This window comes from Megascapheus bottae, chromosome 4 (genome assembly GCF_031878675.1).
Source record: "Megascapheus bottae isolate mThoBot1 chromosome 4, mThoBot2.hap1, whole genome shotgun sequence".
Lineage (NCBI taxonomy): Eukaryota > Metazoa > Chordata > Mammalia > Rodentia > Geomyidae > Megascapheus > Megascapheus bottae.
Window position 1 is genome coordinate 15,476,314 of NC_143512.1, and position 25,474 is coordinate 15,501,787.

Consider the following 25,474-nt stretch of genomic DNA (forward strand, 5'->3'; position numbering starts at 1 on the left):
GCTGCTTCTTACAGTATTTAGGAATCAGCATCACCAGTAGGGGGCATCTGTCTTTAAATAAAGTGGGTCACAAGAATATTCACGACCACATTTCACTTCCTTTGAGGCTTGTCAGTTTACAACATAAATGTTAAAAGTACATGCTATAATCTAAAGTTTGTGTGATTTAGTCCTAGCATAATAAATATGTATATATGTATCCCCAAAGCTTTAATATTTTATCATCAAAGTCTAAATATGAAGATAACCTGCTCAATTCCACAATAGAGTTAACATACAGTAATTGTGGTTTCTTTTTAATGTTCTACTCTGTGCTAGGCACTGGTGGCTCATGCCTTTAATCCTAACTACTCAGGAGGCTGAGACCTGAGGATGGTGGTTTGAAGACAGCCTGGGCAGGAAAGTCTATGAGACTCTTTGTGTGTGTGTGGGGGGGTTGTCATGGGGCTTGAATTAGGCCTGGGCACTGCCCTTGTGCTCTTTAGCACAAGTCTGCCGCCCTACCCCCTAGGCCTGGGGGTTGTCCTTGAGCTCTTCAGCTCAAGGCTATTTATTACCCTACCCTTAAGCCAAGCCCCACTTCCCGTTTTTCTAAAGGTTAATTAGAGATAAGAGTCTCAGATCTCAGCTTCCTGTGTAGCTAGGATTACAGACATGAGCCATGGCTCCCAGCTGTCTGAGAGACTCTTATCTCCACTTAACCACCAGAAAACTGGAAGTGGAGCATGGCTCATAGTGGTAGAGTACTGAGCAAAAGAGCTCACCCAAGCTCTGAGTTCAAGATCCATGATTGACAAAAAAACAATACTTCTACTCTGGGAAAAGTGTGTGCTTGCCCAAACTAGGCTTAGTGTTGTTAATAAGTTTGACCTTCCAGAAATATTTAAAGATTCTAGGACCCTGAGTTTGGCCTAGTGGTAGAGTGCTTGCCTAGCATGAACAAAGACTGGGGTTTGATTCCTCAGTACCACATACATAGAAAACAGCTGGAAGTGGTGCTGAGGCTCAAGTGGTAGAGCTTTAGCCTTGAGAATGTTCAAGGACAGTGCTAAGGCCCTGAGCTCAAGATCAGGACTGGCAAAAAAATAAATAAAAATAAAAAATGAAAGATTCTTTCTGTCTTCCTGAATAAAAAAAAAAATTTACATTGTAAAATTCAATCCTGCTTGTGTACTATGTAGTGATTCCAGTCAGAATGGAAGCTAAGTGTGCAAGACTCCAGGGTTATTCATTAGAAGACCTATGTTTTTGCCTCAACTTAAGCCCAGTAATCTGTGTGGGAGTTCCTGTGGGATGGGAGGAGAGTTCCCCTGTACCAGTGCCTCTCTTTCTATCTCTTTCCTAGCCCTGATCCTTCAGACTTAGGCTCGCAGCAGGCCTCGTGGCTTGCTTGCTATGGTTCATATTACATATGGAGGCCTGTAGGTATAAGTGATTATGAAAATGTGTGTATACATATATGTACAGGTACACATAGGACTTTTCAAATGGACATGTTAGTCTCAAAGAGTGCTCAGTGATTGTGATCCCAGCTGGTATACTTTCTCAGCTTTGGCTGTTTCTAATGTTAACGGCCATGGCAGTATATATTCAGTTTTAATCTACTCTGTACATACTGTGAGAGGCTGGAACTATGCTCTTGAATCTGTGAAAAATTCCATGACAGTATCCTGTTAATCCTTAAATAATAGACCGTTAGAAGTGAAATTTTACTGAGGAAATGTACACACTTCAAAGGCTTGGGGTATGTTACAGATGATTTTTTTTTTTTACTTAACACCATTTCCTTTTAATCTGGGGATTTAATAGTTTCTTCCTTGCAAGGTGCTGTTTTATTCAACTTGGATTTGCTCTACGTGATCTCTGTTTAATTCTCTGTGAAATGAATGTTTGCCACCACTTGCTGACTTGCACTTATAAGCAAATCCAGATACTCAGCCCACAGTCTGTTCTTAGTGCTGTATCAGAGGAATGGAGAGACATCTGTTCAGAGAGAAAGGATGCAGAAGTGTCCACTTTCTGCACCTGGACACAGGAATGTTCCCCTGGCCACAGTGACAGGATATGGTCCTGAGAGCTGTGAGCTTCTCCCACATCTGGGAGACGTCTCTTTGAATTTTGTGCATTAGAAGTTAAGTATGAACATACAGGTGTTTGATTTTTTGCAAGAACTAGTCTGTGTACACAGCATCGCTGCGCTTTGGAAGCAGTCCACACACAGTAAGCATTGAACTGCAGTTACAGCATGCCATGGATCCTATGCTTCCATCTCAGTCTTTTGCTGGTTAATTGGAGATAGAATTCCAGAGATGTTTTGCCCGGCCTGTCTTTGAATCACAATATTCAGATCTCTGCCTTCTGAGTGGCTGAGATTACTGGTGTGAGTCCACCAGAGCCCAGCATTTCATTTCATTTTATTTTATTTGCTATTTTACCTGCAGTTACTGCAGTTACGTTCACCTGTTAAGTACCAAGTGCTCCAGCACTTATCACACTCACCTCTGTATTGGAAAGGCAGAAGTCCAAAATGTCTGCAATCTGTGGATGAGTTTTTTAGGTCTGTACAATGCCTCAACACTCAGAATTGGTTGCTAATACTTGACCATTGGAGGAATTCACTTTAAATATCCATATTTATCAACTCTCTCTCTCTCTCTTTTTAATATCAGAGGATTTTGTATTACTGTTCTGTGGCTTCACATGTCTACTGCCTGTGCTATCCACTGCCTCTTCTCCCGCTTTTCCTTTCTGTTTCCTTTCTAAGCTCCACCCATATTGAATGAACCCTATTCTATCCCCTCCCTTCTTCTACCTGTGAGCAAGCCATTGTCAGCCTGGTATGGGCTTATCCACTTGTCACCATAGTTTTATACTTGTATTTTAGACATTCAAGGGAGGGGTGGTAATGGAGTTTGAACTCAAAATCCAGCACTTGCTAGGCAGATGCTCTAATACTTGTGCCATCTCTCCAGGCTGACATTTTGCTGGTTAATTGGAGATGGAGTCCCAAGCTTCAGATTGGGATGGGATCCTTAGTAGTTAGGATTATAGGCATGAACTACTAGCACTCAACTCTTGAATGCATATTATAAAAAGTGATTTTCTTTCAGAGTTTAAGACCACCACTGTAGCACTACACTGCTGTTTCTTTAGTCAGATAAATTTTTAAATGCAATTTTATTTGACACATCTTTTCCATAGAAAAGTTTAAAGCAAAAGTGTAAAAAAATAATGTCATTATTTAATAAGACTATATTATACATTAGTGTGTGGGCACATACAACTATCTATATAAACAAATACTTAATCTACTTGATATATTAATCCAGTTAATATGCTCTCAGCTTTCAGTGGTTTCAGTAAAATTGCTACTGCTTCCAGAACTCCAGTGGCTTAAAGCATTTGAGGTGTAGAGGATAGTGCTTTGAGGAATAAGAACATTCACTCTGTCCAAAATTACCAGCAAAAATCTGGGCCGGAGTCATGGTTCAAGTGGCAGGACACCAGCCAAGCAAGAAAGTTGAGCAAGCTGGAGGCCATGAGTTCAAACCCCAGTACTGCCAAAAAAGAAAAAAATAAAGCTACTGCTTATGTAACAGCATGTTTAAGACTAAGTAAGAAGGCATCCTGTATGAATGTATAACTTTCATTGTTTTCTTTTTTCAATATAGCAGTCTTATTATACAGGCTAAGGTGACCCTGAACTCTTGATCATCTTACCTTACTCTTCCTGCTGGGATTACAGGCATCTACAACAACTGTGCCACTTGGAAGTTAACTTTAGATGAATGCTTTTTCTTTTCAGAACACGACAGGAGAATGATATGGTTGATTCAGCACCTCAGTGGGAAGCTGTATTAAGGAGACAAAAGGAAAAAAACCAAGGAGACCCCAACAACAGGCGATCCAGACACAGATCACGCTCGTATGTGCCACCTTTTATGCCTTCAAACACTAGCCTGAAGTAGAACATGGGTGCTTGGGCCTTCCAAGGAGTTTAGTTCAGCCCCATTGCTTATTTGTCACATGTACTGTCTTATGTTTGTGGCATTCATGAACTGTAGTTGCAGCCTCTGGAGCTCTGCCAAAACAAAATGTCAGAGAAACAAGGCTGTCAAAACCACATATTTTGTGTATTATTTTAAAAAAAGATGTAGACATCCAGCTGGATAAATAGAAATAGGCTCCTTTGTTCTGAAGCCTGATTGTTGACAAAGTACCTGCTGCTCCTCTCAATTCCAGTCTGCAGAGTTCTCTCAAGTCTTGTTCCAGACAGAGCCAGATGTGAATGTCTTCCCATCAAATTAGCATTTGTGAGCAGCAGTCAGCCAGTGATTCATTACACCCCAGGGTTGGGGCTTGCATGCCTCTCCCTGCTAGGCAATGCCATGTGTTAGCACAATTACCCCATAACAGTGATGCTACCCATCCCTCAAATTAATTTTAAGTTGATAAAGTGTGTGTGTGTGTGTGTGTGTGTGTGTGTGTGTGTGTGTGTGTGTGTGTGTGTGTGTGTGTGTGTGGTGTTCTATGCATCATGATTTGGGCCCCACACAGCTGTTTGATTTGAGAAAGCATACCGTTGTTTCAAATGAGCTGAGACTAAGTGCAGATCCCAGTGTGATTCTCAGTGGGTGGTTAGGTGTGTGGTGTGTGGCTTTGTGGGGAGGACAGAGTTCAACAAGGGTGGGATGCTAGGATGCTAGGATGCTAGGATGCTGAAACAAACCAGTCAGGTCCATCCAGAGGCAGGAGAGTTTTAAGTCAGGCTAACAGAGGCCAGGAAGCTCCCAAGCCTGCAATCCAGGAACCTGAGTGCTGTGGGACCCCAAGGAGGATAGCTCAGTCTAGGATGCATACCTTTGAATTAGAACTTCATACACACTGTGCTTGTAGAAGTAGTGTGGCAGAAATCCTCAAAGAAGCCACTAAGCACCATATACCATTATAGCTGTATTTATCAGCCAGTAATGATTCTACTAGGAAATCAATTAAACCATTGATTTAGAACAGTTCAAAGGCCTTTTGTCTTTTTAAGCTAATTATTATTTTACTGTAAGTCCTTTATGTATTCTGGACATAAGTTCTTTGTTTTTTCAGATGCATGGACATATATTGTAAATATCTTTTTCATGGCAATACTAGGACTTGAACTCAGGGATGCATACTTTCACTTTGCCTTTTCTGTTCTGTTCTTTTCTTTTTCCTTTTTCTTAAGTTGGGCATTCTACCAATTGAGACACACTTCTACTTAGAGCTTTTTTCTGGTTTATTGGAGATAAGATTCTCATGGACTTTTCTACTTGGACTGGCTTTAAACCACAATCCTCAGATCTCAAACTTCTTGAGTAGCGAGGATGACACGATTGTGAGCCACCACCTGCACCCAACTAAAGAATGCATTTTGTTGTTACCAGTCCTGGGCTTGAACTAAGGGCCTGAGCGCTGTTTCTGAGCTTTTGTTGCTCAAAAGTAGCACTCTACACTTGAACCACAGAGCCACTTCTAGCTTTTTCTATGTATGTGGTACTGAGGAATCGAACCCAGGGATTCTTTTTTTTATTATTGTAATTAATAAAAGGGTTACATGATATTTGCCAGATAGAAGGTGCATTAATTCACATACATTGATACCCTTTCACATGTCTTGGTACCCTTTACCCACCCCCAACAGCCCCCCCCTCCATCTTGGTTTTCCCCCTTCCCTATCAAATTTCAAATAACCAAATACAAATAAATTCAGTATATCAGATAACAAAGTGAGGTACTGTAACAATATGAGATACCCAAGGGACAGCAAAGGAGATGAGAGATAACATAGTACATTAAGGACAACAGTCATTCATTATATGGCTTTTGTTTCAATATCCTGGAGGTCCTTTCAATTAGCTTCATTCTATATGGCCTTATGTATCAAGGTTTTGCTCTATTGCAGATCTCTGCTAGTGGAGCCCAAGGTTTCTACTGATTATGACAAATGAGGGAAACCATTGAGCCTAAGTTCCTTTGAGTCTGGCTTACTTCACTTAATATGATTTTTCCTAAGTCTTTCCATTTCCTAACAAATGGAACCCAGGGATTCTTGCACATTTAGCACTAAGCCACAATCCTAGCCCTCTTTTTTGGATGGTGATTTTGAACTGAGACCCTCGTAAGTGCTAAGCAAGTGCTCTACTACCTGGACAATGCCCCAAGCCCTCTTTTGTTTTTGTAATTTTCATATAATGTCTTGTGAATTTGATCTATGATGAGAATTCTTCATCTCTGTGAATCTGGATTTTCAGAGATGTGCCATGACACCTAGTCCTTATTTATTTTTTAATTTAAAGGATATTTTCCTTTCTCAAAATTACAAAGATAGTCTCCTATCTTTTTCTAGCAGCTTCTACATTTTGTTCTTATATTCATATCTAGAATCATTTCCTGTATGTATATTATCTAGAAAGTGAGAGGTCCGTTTTAGATATTTATTTGGTTGTATCAGACTGTCTGTTGCAAAGACCATCTTCATTGAAATACGGTAGAGCCTTCATTGAAAATCAGTTGGCAACCTGTGTGTGAGCCAATTTTGTTTTATTTATCCCTTTGTCCATCTCTAAGCCACAATGTTGTCTTGGGTACTGTAATTTGTAGTAACACTTGAATCAGGCAACCCAAATTCTCCAACTTCATTCTTTTTCATGATAGGTTTGAGCCATTGTAATTAGGTTTTGTGTGTATGTGTGTGTGTGTGGGGGGAATGGACACTTTTTGCTGAAGGCTAGCACTCTGCCTCTTGAGCCACAGCACCACTTCTGGCTTTTTTTGTGTATGTGGTTCTGGGGAATTGAACCCAGGGCTTCATGCATGGTAGGCAAGCATGCTACCACTAGGCCATGCTCCTGGCCCTCCTTGTGTTTTTATATAAAATTTTTATCCAAGACTACAGGTTTTAAATTAGGGTTATTAGTAATTTCAGAGCTCAGTTTGAGAAAATCAATATCTTATCCATCCATTTATTTAACTGATTTCAGCAGCATTTTAAAATTGTAGCAGGAACTGTGTTTGTATTTTATTTTGTTTAGTATTTTATTTATTTATTTTTGCTAGTAGGAAGGTATGAACTCAGTTCTTCAAACTCTCACATGGCTTTTTGCCCACAGATTCTGTTCTAACACTTGAACCATATCTCCAGCTTGGGTTTTTGCTGTGTAATTAGAGATGTAGTTTTGTAGACTTTTCTGTCTGAGCTAACTTTAACCTCGATCCTCCAGCTCTGTCTTCTGAGCAGCTTGGATTACAGGCTGGGAGTTTGGCAATCCTAAATATTTAGTTCTTTTTGATCTAGAATTTGTATAGTCTTAAATTTTCCCTTTTTTTTTTTTTTTTTTGCCAGTCCTGGGCCTTGAGCTCAGGGCCTGAGCACTGGCCTTGGGTTTTCTCAAGGCTAGAGCTCTACCACTTGAGCCTCAGCACCACTTCCGGCTTTTTTCTATGTATGTGGTACCAAGGAAACAAACCCAGGCCTTCATGCATGCTAGGCAAGCACCTTAACCACTAGGCCAAACTCCCGGCTGCTAAACCTTAACCTTTTTTTAAACTTAATTCTGTTTTTTAATTGTAATTAATAGAAGGATTACCTTATATTCGCCAGATAGAAGGTGCATTACTTAAAAAACATGGATACCCCTTCTCATGTTTTTGTCCCCATTTCCCTGCCCCTACTTCCTCCCCTCATCTTGTTTCCCCCTTCCCTATCCTATTTCAAATAAACAAATAAACATACATACAATATACCAGATAACAAGGTAAGATACTGTAACAATATGAGAATAACCAAGGGACAACAAAAGAGATGAGAAATAACACAGTAAATTAAGAACAACAATCACATATTATGTAGCTCTTATTTCCATATCCTGGAGGTCCTTTCATTTAGCCTCATTGTATATAGCCTTATGTATCTAGGTTTTGTCCCATTGTAAACCACTGCTAGGAGAGTCCGAGGTTTATACTAATTATGACAAATGAAGGAAACCATTGGGCCTATGTTCTTTGATTCTGGCTTTCTTCACTTAATATGATTTTTTCCCAAGTCTTTCCATTTCCTTATAAATGGGGTGATATCGTTCTTTCTGATAGCAGCATAGAATTCCATTGTGTATAAATACCACACCTTGTTGATCTAGTCATCTACTGAGGGGCATCTGGGTTGGTTCCATATCTTTCTATTAAACCTTTACCTTTTCTTTCTTTTTCTACCCTTTTGTACTAGCTAGCTCCTATAGCAAACTGAATTATGATGTAGAGCAGGCGTCATGGTAGAAAGCAGATATTCCTAGCTTGTTCTTCCTTATGGGGATGAATATTGAGGAAAATCTCTTCTGTTCCTCTTAGACTGGATTAGTGGAGTTAGTGAGGAGGTGTGCGTCTGTGTGTCTGTGCACACATGCTGGTCCTAGGGCTTGAACCAAGGGCCTGGGCAATGTCCCTGAGATTTTTTTGCTCAGAAGTAGCACTCCATTTGAACCACAGATCCACTTATGGCTTTTTGGTAGTTTATTGGAGATAGAGAGTCTTTCTTGCTCTGGCTGGCTTTGAACTGTGATCCATAGATTTTAGCCCCCTGAGTAGCTAGGATTACATGTGTGAGATAACATCACCCAGGGCAATGAAGAGTTTCTATCTGAAATGAGTTTTGAATATTGTCTTTTCATACCTGCTGAAGTGTTTGCATTTGCATTTTTCTTCTTTATTTTGTTACTGGAAGGATTGTACCGAGTCAGTTTTTGAATCATATGTGCTAGCTTTTTTGTACATTGCTACATTCTATTTGCTGTTCTAAAATAGTTTTATGGTTTATAGAAAATATTGGTCCATAATTTTCTTGTAATATTTTTGCTTGTCATTTTGGTAAGTTACCACACGGCTTTTTCTTCTTAATGTTTAAATATTTTTTTATAATTCACTAGCGAAACCATCTCTGGATTTTTCTTTATGGGATATTTTAAATCACAAACTGTTTTTCATTCACACATGACACTTCGTATTTCCTACTTGTTATGTCTAGGTTGCGATGATTTATGTTCGTATAAGAATTGAGGTACTTGCGTCGAGGTCTTCACAAAGGCTGCTTCTCTTGACCGTTCTTGTCCCACTGCCTAGTTTAATTTACACTTTCCTGACTCTTTCCTCCCAAGCTTCAGTTCCACCCTGGTCAGCAGCCTCCATCTCTGACCTCTGTGTTCCTCAGCTCCCAAGACTGCTGCTGAGTCCTGAGCCGCACCTCCCCAGCACTGCAGCCTAGATGCCCCAGGCAGAGAGCTGGAGAAGTAGGACTGGCCTTATGCTTCCTTTCTCTCACAAATCCTGTCTGCCTGGTTCCTGAACACACTTGTGTGTGCTCTGTATGTGGCGAACTTAGTCAGGACGAGAGGTTCATCTGATGCTACTTACTCCATGGTGGCCAGAGGAAAGCTCTTTCTTCCCCTTCCACTAGCAGATGTTAATTGTAGAAAATGATGGGTTTCATGTTGACATGTACATGTTCATAACGGACGTTGATCCTATCCATTCTTTTACCCTGTGGTATTCTCTCTCTATTCCCCTACTGGCTCCCTGAGAAATATTCTTTTGAAGTAAATACATATCTATGAGTTGAGAATAGCTTCTATTTGATCAACTGATATCAGAGAAGAATGGTATTTTAAGTCTATTTTTTTTTGGTACCAGGGATTGAACTCAGGACCTCATGTTTGCTGTGTGGGTAGCCATGCCACTTATTGAGATATGAAGGAATGAGCTGAGGATGTGAGGGTGGAAGTGGGGGAACCAAATTTCTGTTTAATTATTTTGAGATACCAAGTAGACAGTCAAATGGAAATGTTATGCGAACAACTTTGTAGAAGTATTATCTCAGCTAGGCACTAGTGGCTCAAGTTTTTAATCCTAGCTGCTCAGGAGGTTGAGATCCAAATATCAAGATTGAAAACTAGCCAAGGGGAAGTGGTACTGTGAGCAAAAGAAGCTCAGGGATAGCACCCAGGCCCTGAGTTCAAGCCCCAGGGAAGAGGAGAAATACCTGAGGAAAGTACTCAAAAAATGTTCTTTGCAGAAAAATACATTAATAAGATATGTATAAATTGTGTATATTATATATAACATACCTTCAGTATGTGTTTATTTGGCATCTCAGATAATATAATGAGCTATGGGTTTCTCCATTATGTCCATGTTCTTAAACTGCTGGTTTACTGTGTTTGAATCTCTCATATAATATTAGCTCCTGAAGGCCAGAATGTGACCATTAGTTATTCATTCATTATGCTCTTTCTTATCCCCAGTAGTTAGAAAAGTATATTCATTAGTAAGTACTTGAGACATAATGTATGAAATACAAAACCTCCTATCCTATAAAGCATTCATCAGCAACATGATTGGATCTTGTCTGGTAAAACATTAAGAAGTTGTAGTACTATCTGGTACAGTTTTCAGGTTTATATACACAGTGTTTACAATTGTTAGGGGAAAAGTTAGTATAAATGAAAGTAACTTATATCACTTTTTTTTTTTTCCAAGAGTCCATGGAAGGTATTTTTATTCACTGAGCTATGCTGAGGAGGCATTGGAACTCAAATAGCTCTGAAAGTTGCAATGAGTGGGCTCGGGCTCCCTCTTGTGGTAATAATATCTTACTTTTTTTTTATTATGGACTACTGATATCTGGTCAAGGTGATGTTTTCCAGTGAAACATATGTGGTTTTTCTTCAGTGGCCCCAGCCAAAAATTTACTTGATGATTATTAAAAACTGACCAATCCTTTCTGGTCTGTTCTCAGACGGCAAATAAGATGTTTAAGTCTGTAGATGTAAAGTCTAAGCACTTTAGGTTATAAATGAAGCATAGTTGCAGAGATGTGTTTTCCTTATCTATAGGAGGAGCCCCGATGTTCAAGCAAAAGAAGAGTTATGGAAGCATATTCAGTGAGTATTGAGGTCTTTACTTCCTTGTTTCTAGATACAGGGAGTTTTAATGCAATCCCAAGAAGAGCCACTGAGAGGCAGCTTCCGTCTGCAGCTTACCAGTGGGCTACTGTGTCCAGGCCTATGGCAGGGTCCTAGGCGCAGCAGCCCAAGAAAGCAGCTCCACATAACTCCTTTCTGATGTCACTTACCTCATCCATAAACGAACCTCAAACATGCCCACAGCTTATAAATAATACCAAGGAAAACCAGTCCAGAAGGAAACGAACACCTGTACCGCAGGGGAAACAAGCAGGTCTGTTGTAGAAAACAAGGGATGGCAAAAGTGTACATGTAGACAAACTAAAGAAAGCAGAAGAAAGCGTCTTTCTTTAGTTTGTCTGCATGTACAGAGCTACCTGAAGGGTTTCTTTCTGTTTTTACTTAAACACATTCTAGTTTTTTTTTTCTTTTCTTTTCTTGCCAGTGCTGGGGCTTCCACTCAGGGTCTAGGCACTGTCCTTGGGCTTTGTCAGAGCTAGCACTCCACCACTTGAGCCACAGAACCATTTCTAGCTTTTTCTGTGTATGTGGTACCCAGGAATCAAACCCAGGACGTCATGTATGCTAGCCAAACACTATACTGTTAGGCCAAACTCCCAGCCCAAAACATTCTAGTTTTTTCATTCATACCCCCCACTTACATTTCAGAACAACATTATAAAGGGAAAAGACATATTTTGAAAGATATCAGTATGTATATATTGACATGGCAGCATTTTCTTTCATGATTATTCCCTTCCAGAAAGGAATTGGTTGACCCATCTGGATTGTCAGAAGAGCAATTGAAAGAGATTCCTTACACTAAAATAGAGTGAGTATGGTCATTGAAAATATTTTCATTAATGTTTTATTAATGCTAAGGGAGAAGTTTATTTTTCCTTTTCAGTTGTGTTCCTTGTAGTGCTTGAATTTCTATATTTTAACAGAAGAAATGAATATGGACTAAGTGGTAGTAGCTCACATCTGTAATTCTAGCTTCTCAAAGGCTGAGATCTAAAGATTGCAGCTCAAAGGTGGCCTGGGCAGGAAAGACCATGAGGCTCTTTATCTCTAATGAACCACCCAAACAGCTGGAAGTGGAGCTGTGGACTTTTCATTGTAGGTTGGCTTTGAACCTAAGTTCTGTGGATCTCAGCCTAAGTACAGATGGTGTAGCCCACCAGAGCTTGGCAAGATTGAACTCTTCATGGGAGGGTAGTAAAAAGCAGACAGGAGAATGATGAATGCTTTCTGATAGGAATGAGATCCTATTTTGACTTCATTGTATATTTATCTTCCATACTCCGGAAGAGACTTTAACTAAAATTTAGATTGGTGGTTAAATACTCACATGTATATGCAGATATTCCAAACAGCTCTTGTTTCATGGATAGCTGAGGGAATACTATTACTATTATTATGATATCATGAAGTTTAAGTCACCAAAGTCTTTCAGCCTGTAAGAAGTCATTTTGCAGTTTTAGCATTCAGAAAGAATTTTGAATCATGCTGATTTATTTTTTTCTGATTGTTTGCTTTCTTCTTTTGTCTTTTTTCTTTCTTTTCTTTCCTCCCTCCCTCTTTCTCCCTCCCTCCCTCCCTCCCTCCTTCTCTCTTTCTCCCTCCCTCCCTCCCTCCTTCCCTCTCTCCTTCTCCTCCCCACCTCATTCTTCTTGTTGTTTCTTCTTCAGGACTCAGGGTGACCCAGTCCGCATCAGGCATTCTCATTCACCAAGAAGTTACCGCCAGTATCGAAGGTCCCAGTGTTCAGATGGGGAGCGATCAGTTCTCTCAGAAGTGAAGTAAGTGGGCAGGTCTAAATACAGTAGCCTGTGGTTCCAAAACAGCCTTTTTTCAATGAGAGAAATAGCCCTCTTTCACTTAAGTTCTGAGTCTAGCTAGTAACCTATTCTATTTTGTGAGGAAGGGCGTGGTTATTGGGTTCATATCAGGAACTCACACTTGCAAGGCAAGCACTCAAAACCACGCAAGTCTAGCCTCCAGCCGTTTTTGGTTTTAGTTAAGTTTTTGATAGGGTCTGGGGAATTTTCTCCTTTTGAAGCTGGCCTTGGACCTTGATGCTCCCAGTTTCTACTTTCCACATAGCTGGGAAGGCAGGCATGAGCCACCATGCCAAGGCTGTTCATTAATTCTGAAACTCTCTTGCAGTTCAAAAACAGATTTGGTACCACCTCTTCCTGTGACCCGATCCTCAGATGCTCAGGGTGCTGGTGGCTCTACAGTTCATCAGGTTAGTAATAATGAAGTTTTAGAAAGTATACTACTGCTGGCAAATTTCAGAGGCTTCTTGTGCTTTGGTGCATTCCATTTGGTAGGTAATCGATCATTAAGTATACCCTGAGATTCTTTCTTTTCTTGATGGCACTGGGATATGAACTCGGGGCATGGGCTTGGTAGGCAAGTGCTCTGCGACTTGAGCCATGCTTCCAAGATTCTATGTGTTAAAGACCTTCTACAGGAAAAAGAGAAGGAAGGAGTGTGTGATGAAGAGCCAGTAGATGGAATCATTTAAAGCTAAAGGCAGTACAAGGCCTAAAGTGATCTGACATTAAGATAATGCCTAAATTATGGGCAATTTGAAATGAAGAAACAATACCTTTTACCTCATTTCCCTGTGCCAGTAGTGACACTTGAAGTTACGCGCTGTGTCTTCTTAGCTTTTTGCTCAAGGCTGGCACTCTACCACTTGAGCCACAGCTCCACTCCCAACTTTTGGTGGTTAACTGTAGATAAAAATTGTATAGACTCTGCTGCCCAGGCCAGCTTTCATCCATGACCTTTAGATCTCAGCCTCCTGAGTATCTAGGAATACAGAACCACTGGTGCCTAGTTTCAAGTATTTTTCAAGCCAGAGAAACAAAGTCAAAATGGGGACAGATGTTATTGTTAACAATGACAGACAGAAGAATTACTCAAATCCGAATTTATTTTTCCCTTCAAAAGGAGGTATGTACATCCTTGAAATTGGGTACAAATATGGTTAAAGACAACCGAAGGACATAGTGTCTAGCTGCCTTAACATAATCAATTTAACGCTCCTGAATTCGGTCTCAGAGAGCCTTGAATGTCATTCTGCAGGGTTTGACATCATTCTCAGGGTAGAAGTTTAATAAGATGATATGAAGTTAAAGACAGTTGGATGAACTTATAGATGCAGAAGTTGACATTTATGATTGGCTAGTGCCAGCCTGTCGTTGTGCGGTTTTCATCCCATCATGAATCCTGTAGAGAAGCCAATTAAAACTACTGTGTCTCTCTCATAAAAACATGTTAGCTATGCAGTTTTATACATTATAAACTTGTGAGTTCATACATTACCTACATAGCTGTTATGCTATTTTCCATTGCCCTGCTCCTTTCTTATCAATTACTTGATTATTTTGTGCCAGATTATTGGGAAGTATCCTGTGGTACTTGTTGGGAAGTGAAAGAAGAGAGATGTGGGCAGAGGTTCAAGCTAAACTGTGTAGCTCAGTCCCCTAATGGGATCTTATGGGAAGCTCTGGAGCTTCAGTCATCCTGTCTTGAGCTAAGGAGGTTGTTGTGGCTGAGGGCTGTTTTTGGAAGGCTCCTGGGATTGGATAGGGTGGCTCTTTTCAGCCTAGGGTAGTTCCCAGAGGATCTCAAATTGGAGCTGTGTAGCAAACCAGAATTTCCAATATTCCCAGCCCGGAATGGAAATCTGAGCAACACACATAGATTCTATAACAATCCATGCTGATGCTGATTTATCAGCATCACTGAAGAATTTCAAAAATGGGAGACTAGGCCAGGAGCACGTCCTAGTGGTAGAGCGTGCCCAGCATACATGAAAATAGCTAGAAGCAGTGCTGTGGGTCAATGGTAGAGCACTAGCCTTGAGAAAGCCCAAGGACAGTGCTCAGGCCCTAAGTTCAAACCCCCCCACCCCCAAAGAAGCAAATTATACAGAATAAATAGCTCTCATTTTGCTGTATGCAAGTCTAGAGCATCTTCTGTCAGCTGTGGTGATCCTAAGCCTGCTTTCAAATGAAACAGCTATCCACTGAGCACCGCAGGGAGTGGTACTCACCAGCCTGAGCAGTCAGTACATACTGGTGGATCACTTCATCTACTGCCCCAATAACTAGTGTCTTGCTTCTAAATAATTAATATTGTACACATTCTGTCTTTTTACAAAAACTACTTGCTGACTCTAGCATATACATGTAAAAATGTTTTCTTTCAGAAAAGAAATGGGTCCAAAGACAGCCTGATTGAAGAAAAACCTCATCTATCTACAAACAATCTGACTGGAAAGCACACAGCAAAAACAGTGAAAACTGTTCAAGCTGCCCGCCTCAAGATAGAGACTTGATCCTAATGAAGAGCCAGGAGTGGGCTGGGAAGGGTGTATCACTGGTACTTCTCAAACTGTGAATTAGCTAACTATTCAAGTATCTTGGACCTTTGTCTCCCGAGCACAAACAGGAAGCATCCTCATTTCTTGTGCTGAACAGAACTGAAGGGTAGCCTTGTAAGCTCGATGTCATGTCTTCCTTTCTGAAACTGGATACCATCCACCCATCTGCCCAGGAGCACAACCTGACCAGATGCTTCTTCTCATCAGCCTCCAGGAGTCCTGGCCTGCAGCTGGCTTTTGCTATGCAATAGAATGCCAGGTGGGCAGAAAACCATCATCCTAGCTCCAAGTAGTTTAAAACTAGTGCTCCACATGGAGGCCTCACCTTCAGACTGTTTTTATTTCCATGAAGCTCCCTGTAATATTGTATTGTGGCATTAAGTCCCACTGGTTCTTTACAAATGATGTAAAGTCTGTTTTTCAGTGTTACTTTTAAGTGTCCTTGTTTTCTGAGTTGGGGGCGGGAAGCTACGTGCCAATTGTCCTTCCACTGTCTGGCTACCAAGCTTACCTGACCAGGGAAAATGGGGCATCCTTCCTGACTCCAGGGTTTTCTCTCAGACTACTGCCTCTGCTCTAGTGTGTAGTTACACTCTTCCTTTTAGTCATCTGGGCTACAGTAAACAATTCCCTCTACTTTTCATTTCACTTTTGGCCACGTTGTAACCTCAGACCTACCTACAACCTCTACCCCAGATCGGATTTATGCCTGAGGCCTTATGGTTCATTTCTCCAGTTCCAGAGCTGCTTGTATCACAAGAAAATTGCTGCCTCACAGCTACATTTGGGGCCAGTAAGCTTGTGGTAAGTTAAACATCCTTGTTTAACTGGTCCAAGCCAGACTAAATCCTACCTGCCCTGGTGTTATTTTCTGCTATAATAAAGCCCAAACCCTAAGTGGTCTAACCTTTTCTACCCATCTCTTCAGACTTACCACCCCAGCCCCTGTAATAGCCAGCTATCTTACAAAAGGGAAGAACAGCATAAGCCATAGAAGGGGCTAATTTTCCTTGCCCCTACTATCCTAAAAGGTATCTTTTTAGGCCCAACCTGACTAGCTAGCTCATGCTTCTGACTCAAATGACATGACAGAATTCATCTCACAAAGAAAAGTTTGACATATTTCTTCACCAGCTATATATCCTTCCAGAGGAGCTATGTTTTAGGGATTGTTTCCAGCTCTTAGTACAGTGCTTTGCACTCAATTCTAGCTGCTCAGGAGCCTAAGATTGGAAGGTTGTGGTTTGAAGCCAGCCAGGGCAAAAAAGCCCCTGAGAATCTATAATCTCCAATTAACCAAAAAACAGCTGGAAATTAAGCTGTGGCATAAGTGGCTGAGCAGTAGTCTTGGGCACTAAAACCTTAGGAACACTGTATAAACTGTGAGTTCAAACCCTTGAAATGGTACACAGAAAAAGAAAAATACCGAATGCACATACAACCACCCCAGCGAATATAGTAAAGCACACACAGGAGTTAAACCATGAGGTAGCTAGTGTAATTATTTGCAAGAAGAAAACCTTGTTAGTAGTGATCTCAAGGCTATCAGACATGCGGATGAGACTTCAGAAAGATTTGAAGTTACTGGTAATAAAGATTGAACCTTCCCTTAGAATTTTCAGTAACAGAAGACTGTTTTATGGTGAATAAAAGACTTAAAACACAGGTGTCAAACATTAAAACATTTATTCATAAACTGTCTTGTCGAGTTGAGGATGCTGGATAGGCATTTATGTGTTCTGTGCAACTTCCGAAGATCAAACACCTAAAATCCTCACCATGGACGGCCTAAAAGAAAAAAGCAACAACTTTTGAAAACATGTGCCACATCTTTACTAGACAGTGCATGCTTCTTTACCAAAAAAGTTAACACTATTACTGCATTCAGCTCTGAATACCAACACACCTTTACATTTAGCCAATGAGAACGAATCTAAGCTATCTAGAAAGCCCCCATTTTGTGTTATTTCTTTCCTACACCATTTTATTTGCTAACTTTGGGGCAGATGTACTAACGATGAACCACAATATTGAAAAATCGCTCCCCCCCCCCTCCCCGTGCAACTCCCTTATCACCTTACCTGAAGTGCCACATGGTTTTCAACCAGGACAAGTCTCCTCGAGCACTCATCTTTCACCTGGAGAAAATTTAGTTCAAACTGGTTAAGGGAACCACACACCAAACGCGGGCCATCTCAGAGACCACTTATACATGCAGATGAACATAAAAGCGCGCACTGTCGCTTGTGCAGCTCCACCACCAAAGATACCAAGAATTTGAGGGCAGGAAAAGGCTGCAAAGCATTTATTTGCGCCTTTTTTGACACCGCATTCACTAGTTCGCGAAGGTGAACGGGCAACACAAAGGCTACCAGGAAAGCTGCCTGGGGCCTGGGCTGCAGCCACGTGCGCGGGAAGACTTGCCTGCCAAGATGGTGGTGTGCACTCACTCACTCTCCCGTCACGTCCGGGCCCAGGAAGCAGGAGTAATGACCGACATCCTCAGCCGCACCTCGAGTGTGGGCCCGGCGGCTGCAGCGGAGGGAAGCGTCCGCACTGGTCCTCCAGGCCGTCCGCCATCGCACGCCAGCGAGCACAGGCCGCAGGCCGCCTCCGGCCCTCCGGGACTTTCTCGGGAGAAAACGGCCGACTTAGGCCCCAGGTTGCAAAGCCGGGCGCCGGGCACGGGGGCTATCCCGGCCAGCGCCCAGGTGTGGAAGGCCTGAGGGAACACACCGGTCCAGACGCGCTGGCGCACAGCCCCATGGCTGCCACTGAGAGGAGGAGAGCCACGCCCCCTTCCCAGAATGCTCTTCTAGGCTGGAAGGACCCATCTCCGCAGGGCGCGGGGGAGGCGTGTGCCAGCGGACCGTACCATCTGCCGCCGGACTCTCGCCTGCCGCGGTGAGGCCGGAGGCCACAGGCGCAGGGCGAGCCCAGCGTCCGCAGGCCCTCTGGAAGCCCGAAGCGCGTTTCCGGTTGGAACCATTCTGGTGACAGAAAAAACGTTTTCTTGGGTGTGGTCTGAGCAGCAGGTGCGGCCCAGAGGCCTCAGACTGGAACACCGACCGCGCCGCCCACCGTCTCCAGTGGAGGGACAGTAAGGTCATTCATGAAAACGTTTGTGGTAATGGTTAATGAGGAGGACACAGAAAACACAAATAGGGAAGGAAAACCCGAGAGCTGGCCCGACTCTGGGGCCGCGCCTGGGTAATCCTGGCTACTCAGGAGGCTGGGACTTGAGGATCAGGGTTCGAAGCCAGCCTGGGAGACGCTTCTCTCCAATTAACCAACAGAAAGAGAAAGGCCAAAGTGGCGCTGAGGCCCCGGGGTAGAGAGCTAGCCTTGAGTGACACAGATCCAGGAGAGCGCCCAGGCAGGAGCAAGCGCGCGCGTGCGCACACGAGCGGGCCTGCAGCTCAGCGGTTGGAGGCCCTGGGTCTTAACACGAGTACCGTTATAAACAAAGAAGGTGTTTCCGGCTGCACTCCAGGCCAGGGAGAGAAGGGGGAGCAGGATTATATTTAAACATGCAAATTAGCTCCTCCTCCTCTTCTTTCTCCTCCTCCTCCTCCTCCTCCTCCTCCTCCTCCTCCTCCTCCTCCTATCTTTTTTTTTTCTTTTTCTTCCTCTTCTTTTTATACTCCTCCTCCTTCTTCTTCTTGTCAGTCCTGGGGCGTGTACCCAGGGACTGAGTACTGTCCTTGCTCCACACCATTTCTGACTTGTTTTTCTATGTATGTGTTACCAAGGAATCAAACCCAGGACTTGGTGCATGCCAGGCAAGCACTCTAACATTAGGTCACACTCCCAGCCATAGCTACATACTATTTTATTATTTTACAATGTAATCAATATAAGTCTATCCATAACATGGTTTTTTTGTTTGTTTGTTTTTGTTTTTTGTTTTTTTTTTTTTCCGTCCTAGGGCTTGAACTCTGGGCCTAGGCACTGTCCTTGAGTTGAAGAGCTCAAGGCTACCACCCTACCCTTTTAAGCCACAGAGCCACTTCCAGTTTTCTGGAGTCTCACATACTTTCCTACCCAGGCTGACTTTGAATCACAATCCTCAGATCTCAGGCTCCTGAATAGCTAGGATTACAGGCTTGAGACACCAGTGCCATGTGGGGTTTTACGTTTAAATTCCTGCTCTTAAATTTTTTATGCATAATATACTCTGAACACATTTAGTTCACACAAAGCATGTTTCAAATGCTCTCAGTCAGTAGCTGACAAGCCTAGCAATGGAAAGTCTGGAGATGAACTTGGAGCAAAGCTGTGTTTGTGTGGTCATGAAACTTCTGGATTCAAAACCAGGTGCCAGTGGCTCCCCCTTTGAATCCTAGAGATTTGGAAGCTGAGATTTGAATATCACAGTTCAAAACCAACCCTTGGCAGAAAAATCTGCAAGAATTGATCTCTAATTAGCTAGCAAAATAGCTCTCCTAGAGGTATTACTCAAGTGCTAGAGCACCGGACATCAATTTAAAAAAGTAGAGCAAGGGTGTAAGGCCCTGGTAATGGGGAAAAAAAAGGAAAAAAGAGAAAGGACAATGATCTGGGAACAGCAGGCTGTGGTGATGGTACCTGGCACAGAGCAAGGAATGAAGTGGAAATGTATGAGACAGACAGAAGCAAGACATGCAAGGCTCATAACTGTGAAAGATATTGGGCTTTTACACTGAAATTTTAGAATTATCACCATAGAGATATAGCAGAGGTTATTTTATTTCTTCCTGTTAAGTGTAATCCTTGCAGAGGAGAAAGGTAGTGAGACAGGCTGTGTGGTTAACAGCAGACTCTCCTAGCTCTTGTAAGTCTTATGAGAGACTCATCAAAAGACTAGTTCAGCCCTTTTTTTTCTTTTTAATGCATTTTATTGCTATTATAAAGGTGTTAAAGTTATCTAAGTCAGATAAAGAGTTGGGGATTTTTTTTTGGTTTAGTTTTTGTTTTGTGGGTCATGGGGCTTGACCTGGGCCTGGGCTTGTCCCTGAGCTCTTCAGCTCAAGGCTATCACCCAACCCTTGAGCCAAGCCCCACTTCTCATTTTCTAGAGCTTAAGTGGAGATAAGCGTCTCAGGTCCTTTTGTGCTGGGGCTGGCTTTGAACCTTGATCCTCAGATCTCAGCCTCCAGAGTAGTTAGGGTTACAGATGTGAGCCACCACACCCAGCTTGTATATTTGTTTCTGAGCAACATCATTTCTTCTCCCACTCTTTCCCAGTTTCTCTCTCCCATCCCCACCCACAAGTTGGATAGTTCATGTTCAACATAATGTGTATTGAGTATCACTGTGGCATTGGTTTACCATTTGTCCTTCCATTTCTGTGCCTCCTCTTACACTGTTACTGTATGACTGCATAGAATCTTAGGTATTTTATCATGTCCCAATGTATTTTTTTGAAAACCACCCAGCATATTTACTTGTAGGTTTATAGGCATGTTCTAGCTACCACTAATGAGTGTGTTTGCTTACTTACGTTCTAACCAGCATAATTTTTTTGCAGTCCTGGCCTTGAAGTCAGGTCCTGAGCACTGTCCTTGGGCTTTGTGAAAGCTAGAACTCTACCACTCGAGCCACAGCAGCACTTCTGGCTTTTTTCTATGTGTGTGGTACCAAGGAATTGATTCATGCATGCTAGGCATGCACTCTACCATTAGGCCAAACTGCCGGCCCCATTTAGCACAATTTTTTCCAAGTCTTTCCATTTTCTTAGGAACGGTACAATAGAGATCCCCTATGCCCCAGGAATTCCTCACCTGGGCAGTTATCCAATAGAGCACAACCAGGTTCATTGCAGCATTATTTACCATTGCTAAGATATGGACTCAACCTAGATGCTCCCTCAGTGGATGAATAGATCAAGAAAATATGGTGTATATGTATACACAATGCCACTCTACTCATCCATCAGAAAGAATGATATTGCACCTGTTGTTTCTTTTAAAAGAAAACAAAAGGAAAAGAAAAAAACATGTCTCATCTGAAGTATAAATTAAATATTGTATAAATTAAATATTTAGAGTTAATATATATTCAGCATAATTCCAAGTTGTTTGGGAAAAATTACAGGGAAGGAAAGAAAATGTAGTATAGCCTAGTGATGATTAAGATGAATATGTTCACATATAATTTCAGAAGATGTGGATTGTCTTCCTTTGGTTAGCAAAAGCTACATAAAATCCCCCGTGCAGCGTCAGTGGCGGAAACCTGCCAGAAAGGTGGCCTTGTCCATGAGAGCCATAGGCTAGTGGACTGCTCCATAAATACAAACTTAACAACAATCCCAACAGGCCCGATGTCAGTACGGAGAATGACCACCAGGTGGCAGTAGAAGACAATCACACACAAAAAAAATCACACTGCTTTAGAATCACATCACACACCCACTTCAATTTGAATGAAATTACAACTAAGTAACCATATTAAGTATAACCATCTCATCTTTCAGGAATTTTTTTAAACCTAGTTTCCATTCTACATTTTCAGAATTACGACAGATTTTCTTATTAAAATCCTGGTGAAATTATATAAAAAAAGACTTGTTTGGGTAGGTTACTTTGTATACCCCTGAAATGTTCTGCATGTCAGTTCAGACAGGAATGAACATCTCACACTGGCAACTGCCTGTGTACTACAGATATGTATGTCCCGAACCAACTGGGAAAGTAAGGCTGCAGCGGCCTGGAGTCAGCCTGCCAGGAAATACACATAGGAATGTGGGCTGAATTATTCGTAAGTACTTCTGTTATGGGTTAGGCAGCTCATTCTGTCTTAAATTTTTTTTAGTCAGGTATGACTTGATTGCTATGTTAGTCACACTCTGGAAAGAAATAGCTGCTAAATGAAACTATGTGTCTTTTATTTTTATGACTAATTATAGATATAGCATGTGGTTCATGTTCACATGATTCCAAGAACATTTTTAGAAAACTCCGTTTCCACGTCAGTAACTTTGCCTTTCCATGGTGTGGCAGCCTTCTTCCTTTCCCTTCCGTTCCCTTCTCTTCCCTTCCCTTCTCTTCCCTTCCCTCCCCTCCACTCCCCTACCCTCCTGTCCCTTTTTCCCTTCTCCTTCCCTTCTCCTTCCCTTCCCTTCTCCTTTCTTCCTTTCTTCCTTCTTTCCTTCCTTCCTTCCTTCCTTCCTTCCTTCCTTCCTTCCTTCCTTCCTCCTTCCTTCCTTTCTTCCCTCCCTTTTCCCCCTCTTTTTCCAAGACTGGGGTTTGAACTCTGTATTAAATGCTTTCAAGTGCTCTACCACCTGAGCCACACTTCGAACCCTAGCAGTCTTTCTTTGGGAAGCAGGCAGACAGATGGTAGGAAAATGTATGGTTAGGTGAATACTTTGGTGAGGACAGGATAAGAGAAACAGCAATGATAGAACTTGATTTTTTAATAAGTGGCATTAGTTGTCTTCAATCTGTGGCAGAGGATTCCTGGCTATTCCACTAGACTTGGAGTTTCACAAATGGATAAGCAACTCTCCAACAGGCAGAACGACGTAGCACTGAGAAATAATGGGAGGACAAAATGATGGGAGGACAGAAATGTCTAGTATAGGATGCTTCCAGCTTCAAAAAAAGAATTTTATTTCAGAAAATTCTTCTCTGTAATGGTAACTGTAGCAGAATCCCTGTCATAGGCCATGAAATAAATGCTTGGCCATTTCCTGTGTTCAGTGGTTCTCCTCATGAGAAGCCACAATGGGTTGATCAGCTGCCACAGGAAACCTAAGCCTTGACACAGCCCAGTGTTCCTCTTTAGAGCTAACAAGTGCAGAGAACTTGGAAACTTGCATTTGAACAATTTCAGAGATTGCAAGTCTCTCATAAATGTATTCCTGAGTGAAGGGAAAAGTGAGTTCAGGGGATGGAGGCCTCTCAATACTTTAGCAACTGATGCATCATTGAAAGAATTTCACATTTCCTTTTAGTTGTGAGGACTTGTATTTATTTTCTTAAGCGATTGTTGAGCTAACATGAATCTTCATGAGAGGGCAGGTTGGAAAATTCAGTATTAATTTACCCCAATAATCCTAATATGTATCTTTTGTTGTTGTTGTTTTGGTTTCGTTAGATGACAGAGGCAATATTAAGATCTTAAATGTGACCTCTGTACCTCTGTTCCTTTTGCTTCTGAGATGTGGTCGAGTCCCAAATGTTGGGATGAGCACAGTCGTGCCCAGCACATCCAGCTCCTAAACGAACTGCCTGGGCATGTGATTTTCTATGGTGGTGCAGCCAGCTCCACCCGAATGAGCCCATCTCTGATGGGAGTGGTGGAGTGAAGAGACTGTGAGCAAGAGAGTGAGTCCTTGGTGGATGGCAAGGTGGCCCATCCCCCATGAGGAAAGGCTGAGACCAGTTGATTTGTGTATCTTACAATGTGAGAGACTCGGGGAATAGTAAAATGCACTGGACTGGACTAGCTGGAGCTGCCGCTGTCTGGCAGTGGTGCTCATGGGAGAAAGGACTTTGGTGGGGACATGGGCATCTCACCTGTGGCAAAAGTACATGTTTCCCTACATCAGAAGTGAGAGTAAAAAGACTTGTGATAGGATCTCCCAGTGCACCTCAGGCTGGCATTGAACTTGTGATCAGCCTGCCTCAACTTTCTTAGTACTGGGATTAGAGGCATGTACCACTAGGCTTGCAAAGAAGTGAGATCATTTTAAAGGAGACTTTGTGTGGAACAGGGTTGCCTATAATGGACTGGGGCTGGGGTGGGGCAGGGACCACAAACAGTAGGCCCAAGTGAAGAGATTAAGAGACCCACCTGCACATTGTTCAAATCCCAGCAATGCCGATCACTTGGTGACCATGAGAGGGACTAGAGTGAGAATGGTAGAATTAAGTGAGCTCATACTACTACCTGTATTGTAGAAAGTTCCACAAGGGAAGCTGGTTAAATTGTGTGTGTGTGTGTGTGTGTGTGTGTGTGTGTGTGTGTGTGTGTGTTGTTTATTGAGGCTCAGGGACTCCTGCTCTCATTTGGCTTTTTTTACGGAAGTATGGTGCTCTACCACTTGAGCCACATCTCCACTTCTAGATTAATTGAGTTGAAATAAATTGAGCCAGAACTAACTGAGCTAGATTCTACTTTGATTAACTTCTAGTGTTTGATTGAGGTAAGAGTCTCATAGACTTTTCTGCCCAGGCTGGCTTTGAATTATAATTCTCCAAGTTCAGATGAATCAGTAGCTAGGATTATAGGTATGAGCCACCCCTACCTGACTGAAGTAAGAATAGTCTTACAACTTTTAGAAATTGTTATTATAGGGCCAGCAGCATGGCCTACTGGTAGAGTGCTTGCCTAGCATGCACAAAACCCTGGGTTTGACTACTTGGTACCACATAAACAGAAAAAGCCAGAAGTGGCATTGTGGCTCAAGTGGCGGAGCACTAGCCTTGACAAAGTTCAAGAACAGTCCTTAGGCCCTGAGTTCAAGCCCCAAGACTGGCAAAAATGTTATTATAAAGATGATGTACAGAGGGGTATAGTTACATCAGGTAAAGAGTACATTTCTTTTTGGAAAATGTCACCCCTTGCTTTGTTCTCTCCCAGTGTTTCCCTCCTGCTCCCACCCACCCATTGTACAGTAAATTTTCAACTTAGAGTCTAGTTGCTAGAGTCTAGTCTGCTGCCTTTGTCCACTCTCTCTATCCATTTCTGTGCTTCCCCCGTAGACTTTCTATTCTTTGTTGTGTTTTTTTCTTTTCTTAAATGTTGGGATACTGTATAGAGGAGTTATAGTTACATTCGTCAAGTAGTAGTGCATTACTTCTCACACGTTGATACCCCTTCTCGTGTTTTGGTCCCCATTCCCCTCCCATCCTCTCCTTCCAATCATCTTGTTTTCCCCTCATCGCTTTCCTATTCCAAATAAACAAATAAACATATATACAGTATATCAGGTAACAAGCTAAGATATTGTAACATTATGAGATTAACCAATGGACAAAAAAAGAAGAGAAATAACATAGTATATTAAGAACAATAATCACACAAGATAAAGCTCTGGTTCCATATCCTAGAGATCCTTTCACTTAGTCTCATCCTATATGACCTTCTCTATCTAGGTTTTGAG

The 25,474-nt window shown here is 42.1% G+C and overlaps 1 protein-coding gene, 1 long non-coding RNA gene and 1 other non-coding gene across 26 annotated transcripts in view; 1 reads left to right on the plus strand and 2 right to left on the minus strand.

The window, feature by feature from the left end:
• Epb41l4a (erythrocyte membrane protein band 4.1 like 4A) overlaps positions 1-25,474 on the plus strand; it is a 773,501-nt gene that overhangs the window by 191,721 nt on the left and 556,306 nt on the right. For 20 of the 24 annotated variants that reach the window (XR_016535219.1, XR_016535218.1, XR_016535226.1 and 17 more), the window contains 5 exons: positions 3,806-3,925; positions 10,914-10,961; positions 11,746-11,814; positions 12,674-12,784; positions 13,152-13,233. Coding sequence is in view for 5 of the 24 variants with exons in the window: in XM_090331497.1 (XP_090187623.1) it covers positions 3,806-3,925; positions 10,914-10,961; positions 11,746-11,814; positions 12,674-12,784; positions 13,152-13,233 (430 nt within the window). In the remaining 19 variants the exon portion in view is untranslated. Of the gene's footprint in view, positions 1-3,805; positions 3,926-10,913; positions 10,962-11,745; positions 11,815-12,673; positions 12,785-13,151; positions 13,234-15,210; positions 15,814-16,056; positions 16,189-21,978; positions 22,014-25,474 lie in introns of those variants that run through there. The other 4 variants (XR_016535216.1, XM_090331500.1, XM_090331498.1 and 1 more) reach the window with 4 other exon arrangements.
• LOC150064091 (uncharacterized) lies at positions 17,092-18,183 on the minus strand. Its single transcript, XR_016535238.1, has 3 exons — positions 17,809-18,183; positions 17,466-17,522; positions 17,092-17,172 (listed from the first exon to the last, which is right to left on the minus strand). It is a non-coding gene; the product is annotated as an uncharacterized LOC150064091 (long non-coding RNA).
• Positions 17,620-17,754, minus strand: LOC150064092 (small nucleolar RNA SNORA13). Its single transcript, XR_016535331.1, has one exon. It is a non-coding gene; the product is annotated as a small nucleolar RNA SNORA13 (small nucleolar RNA).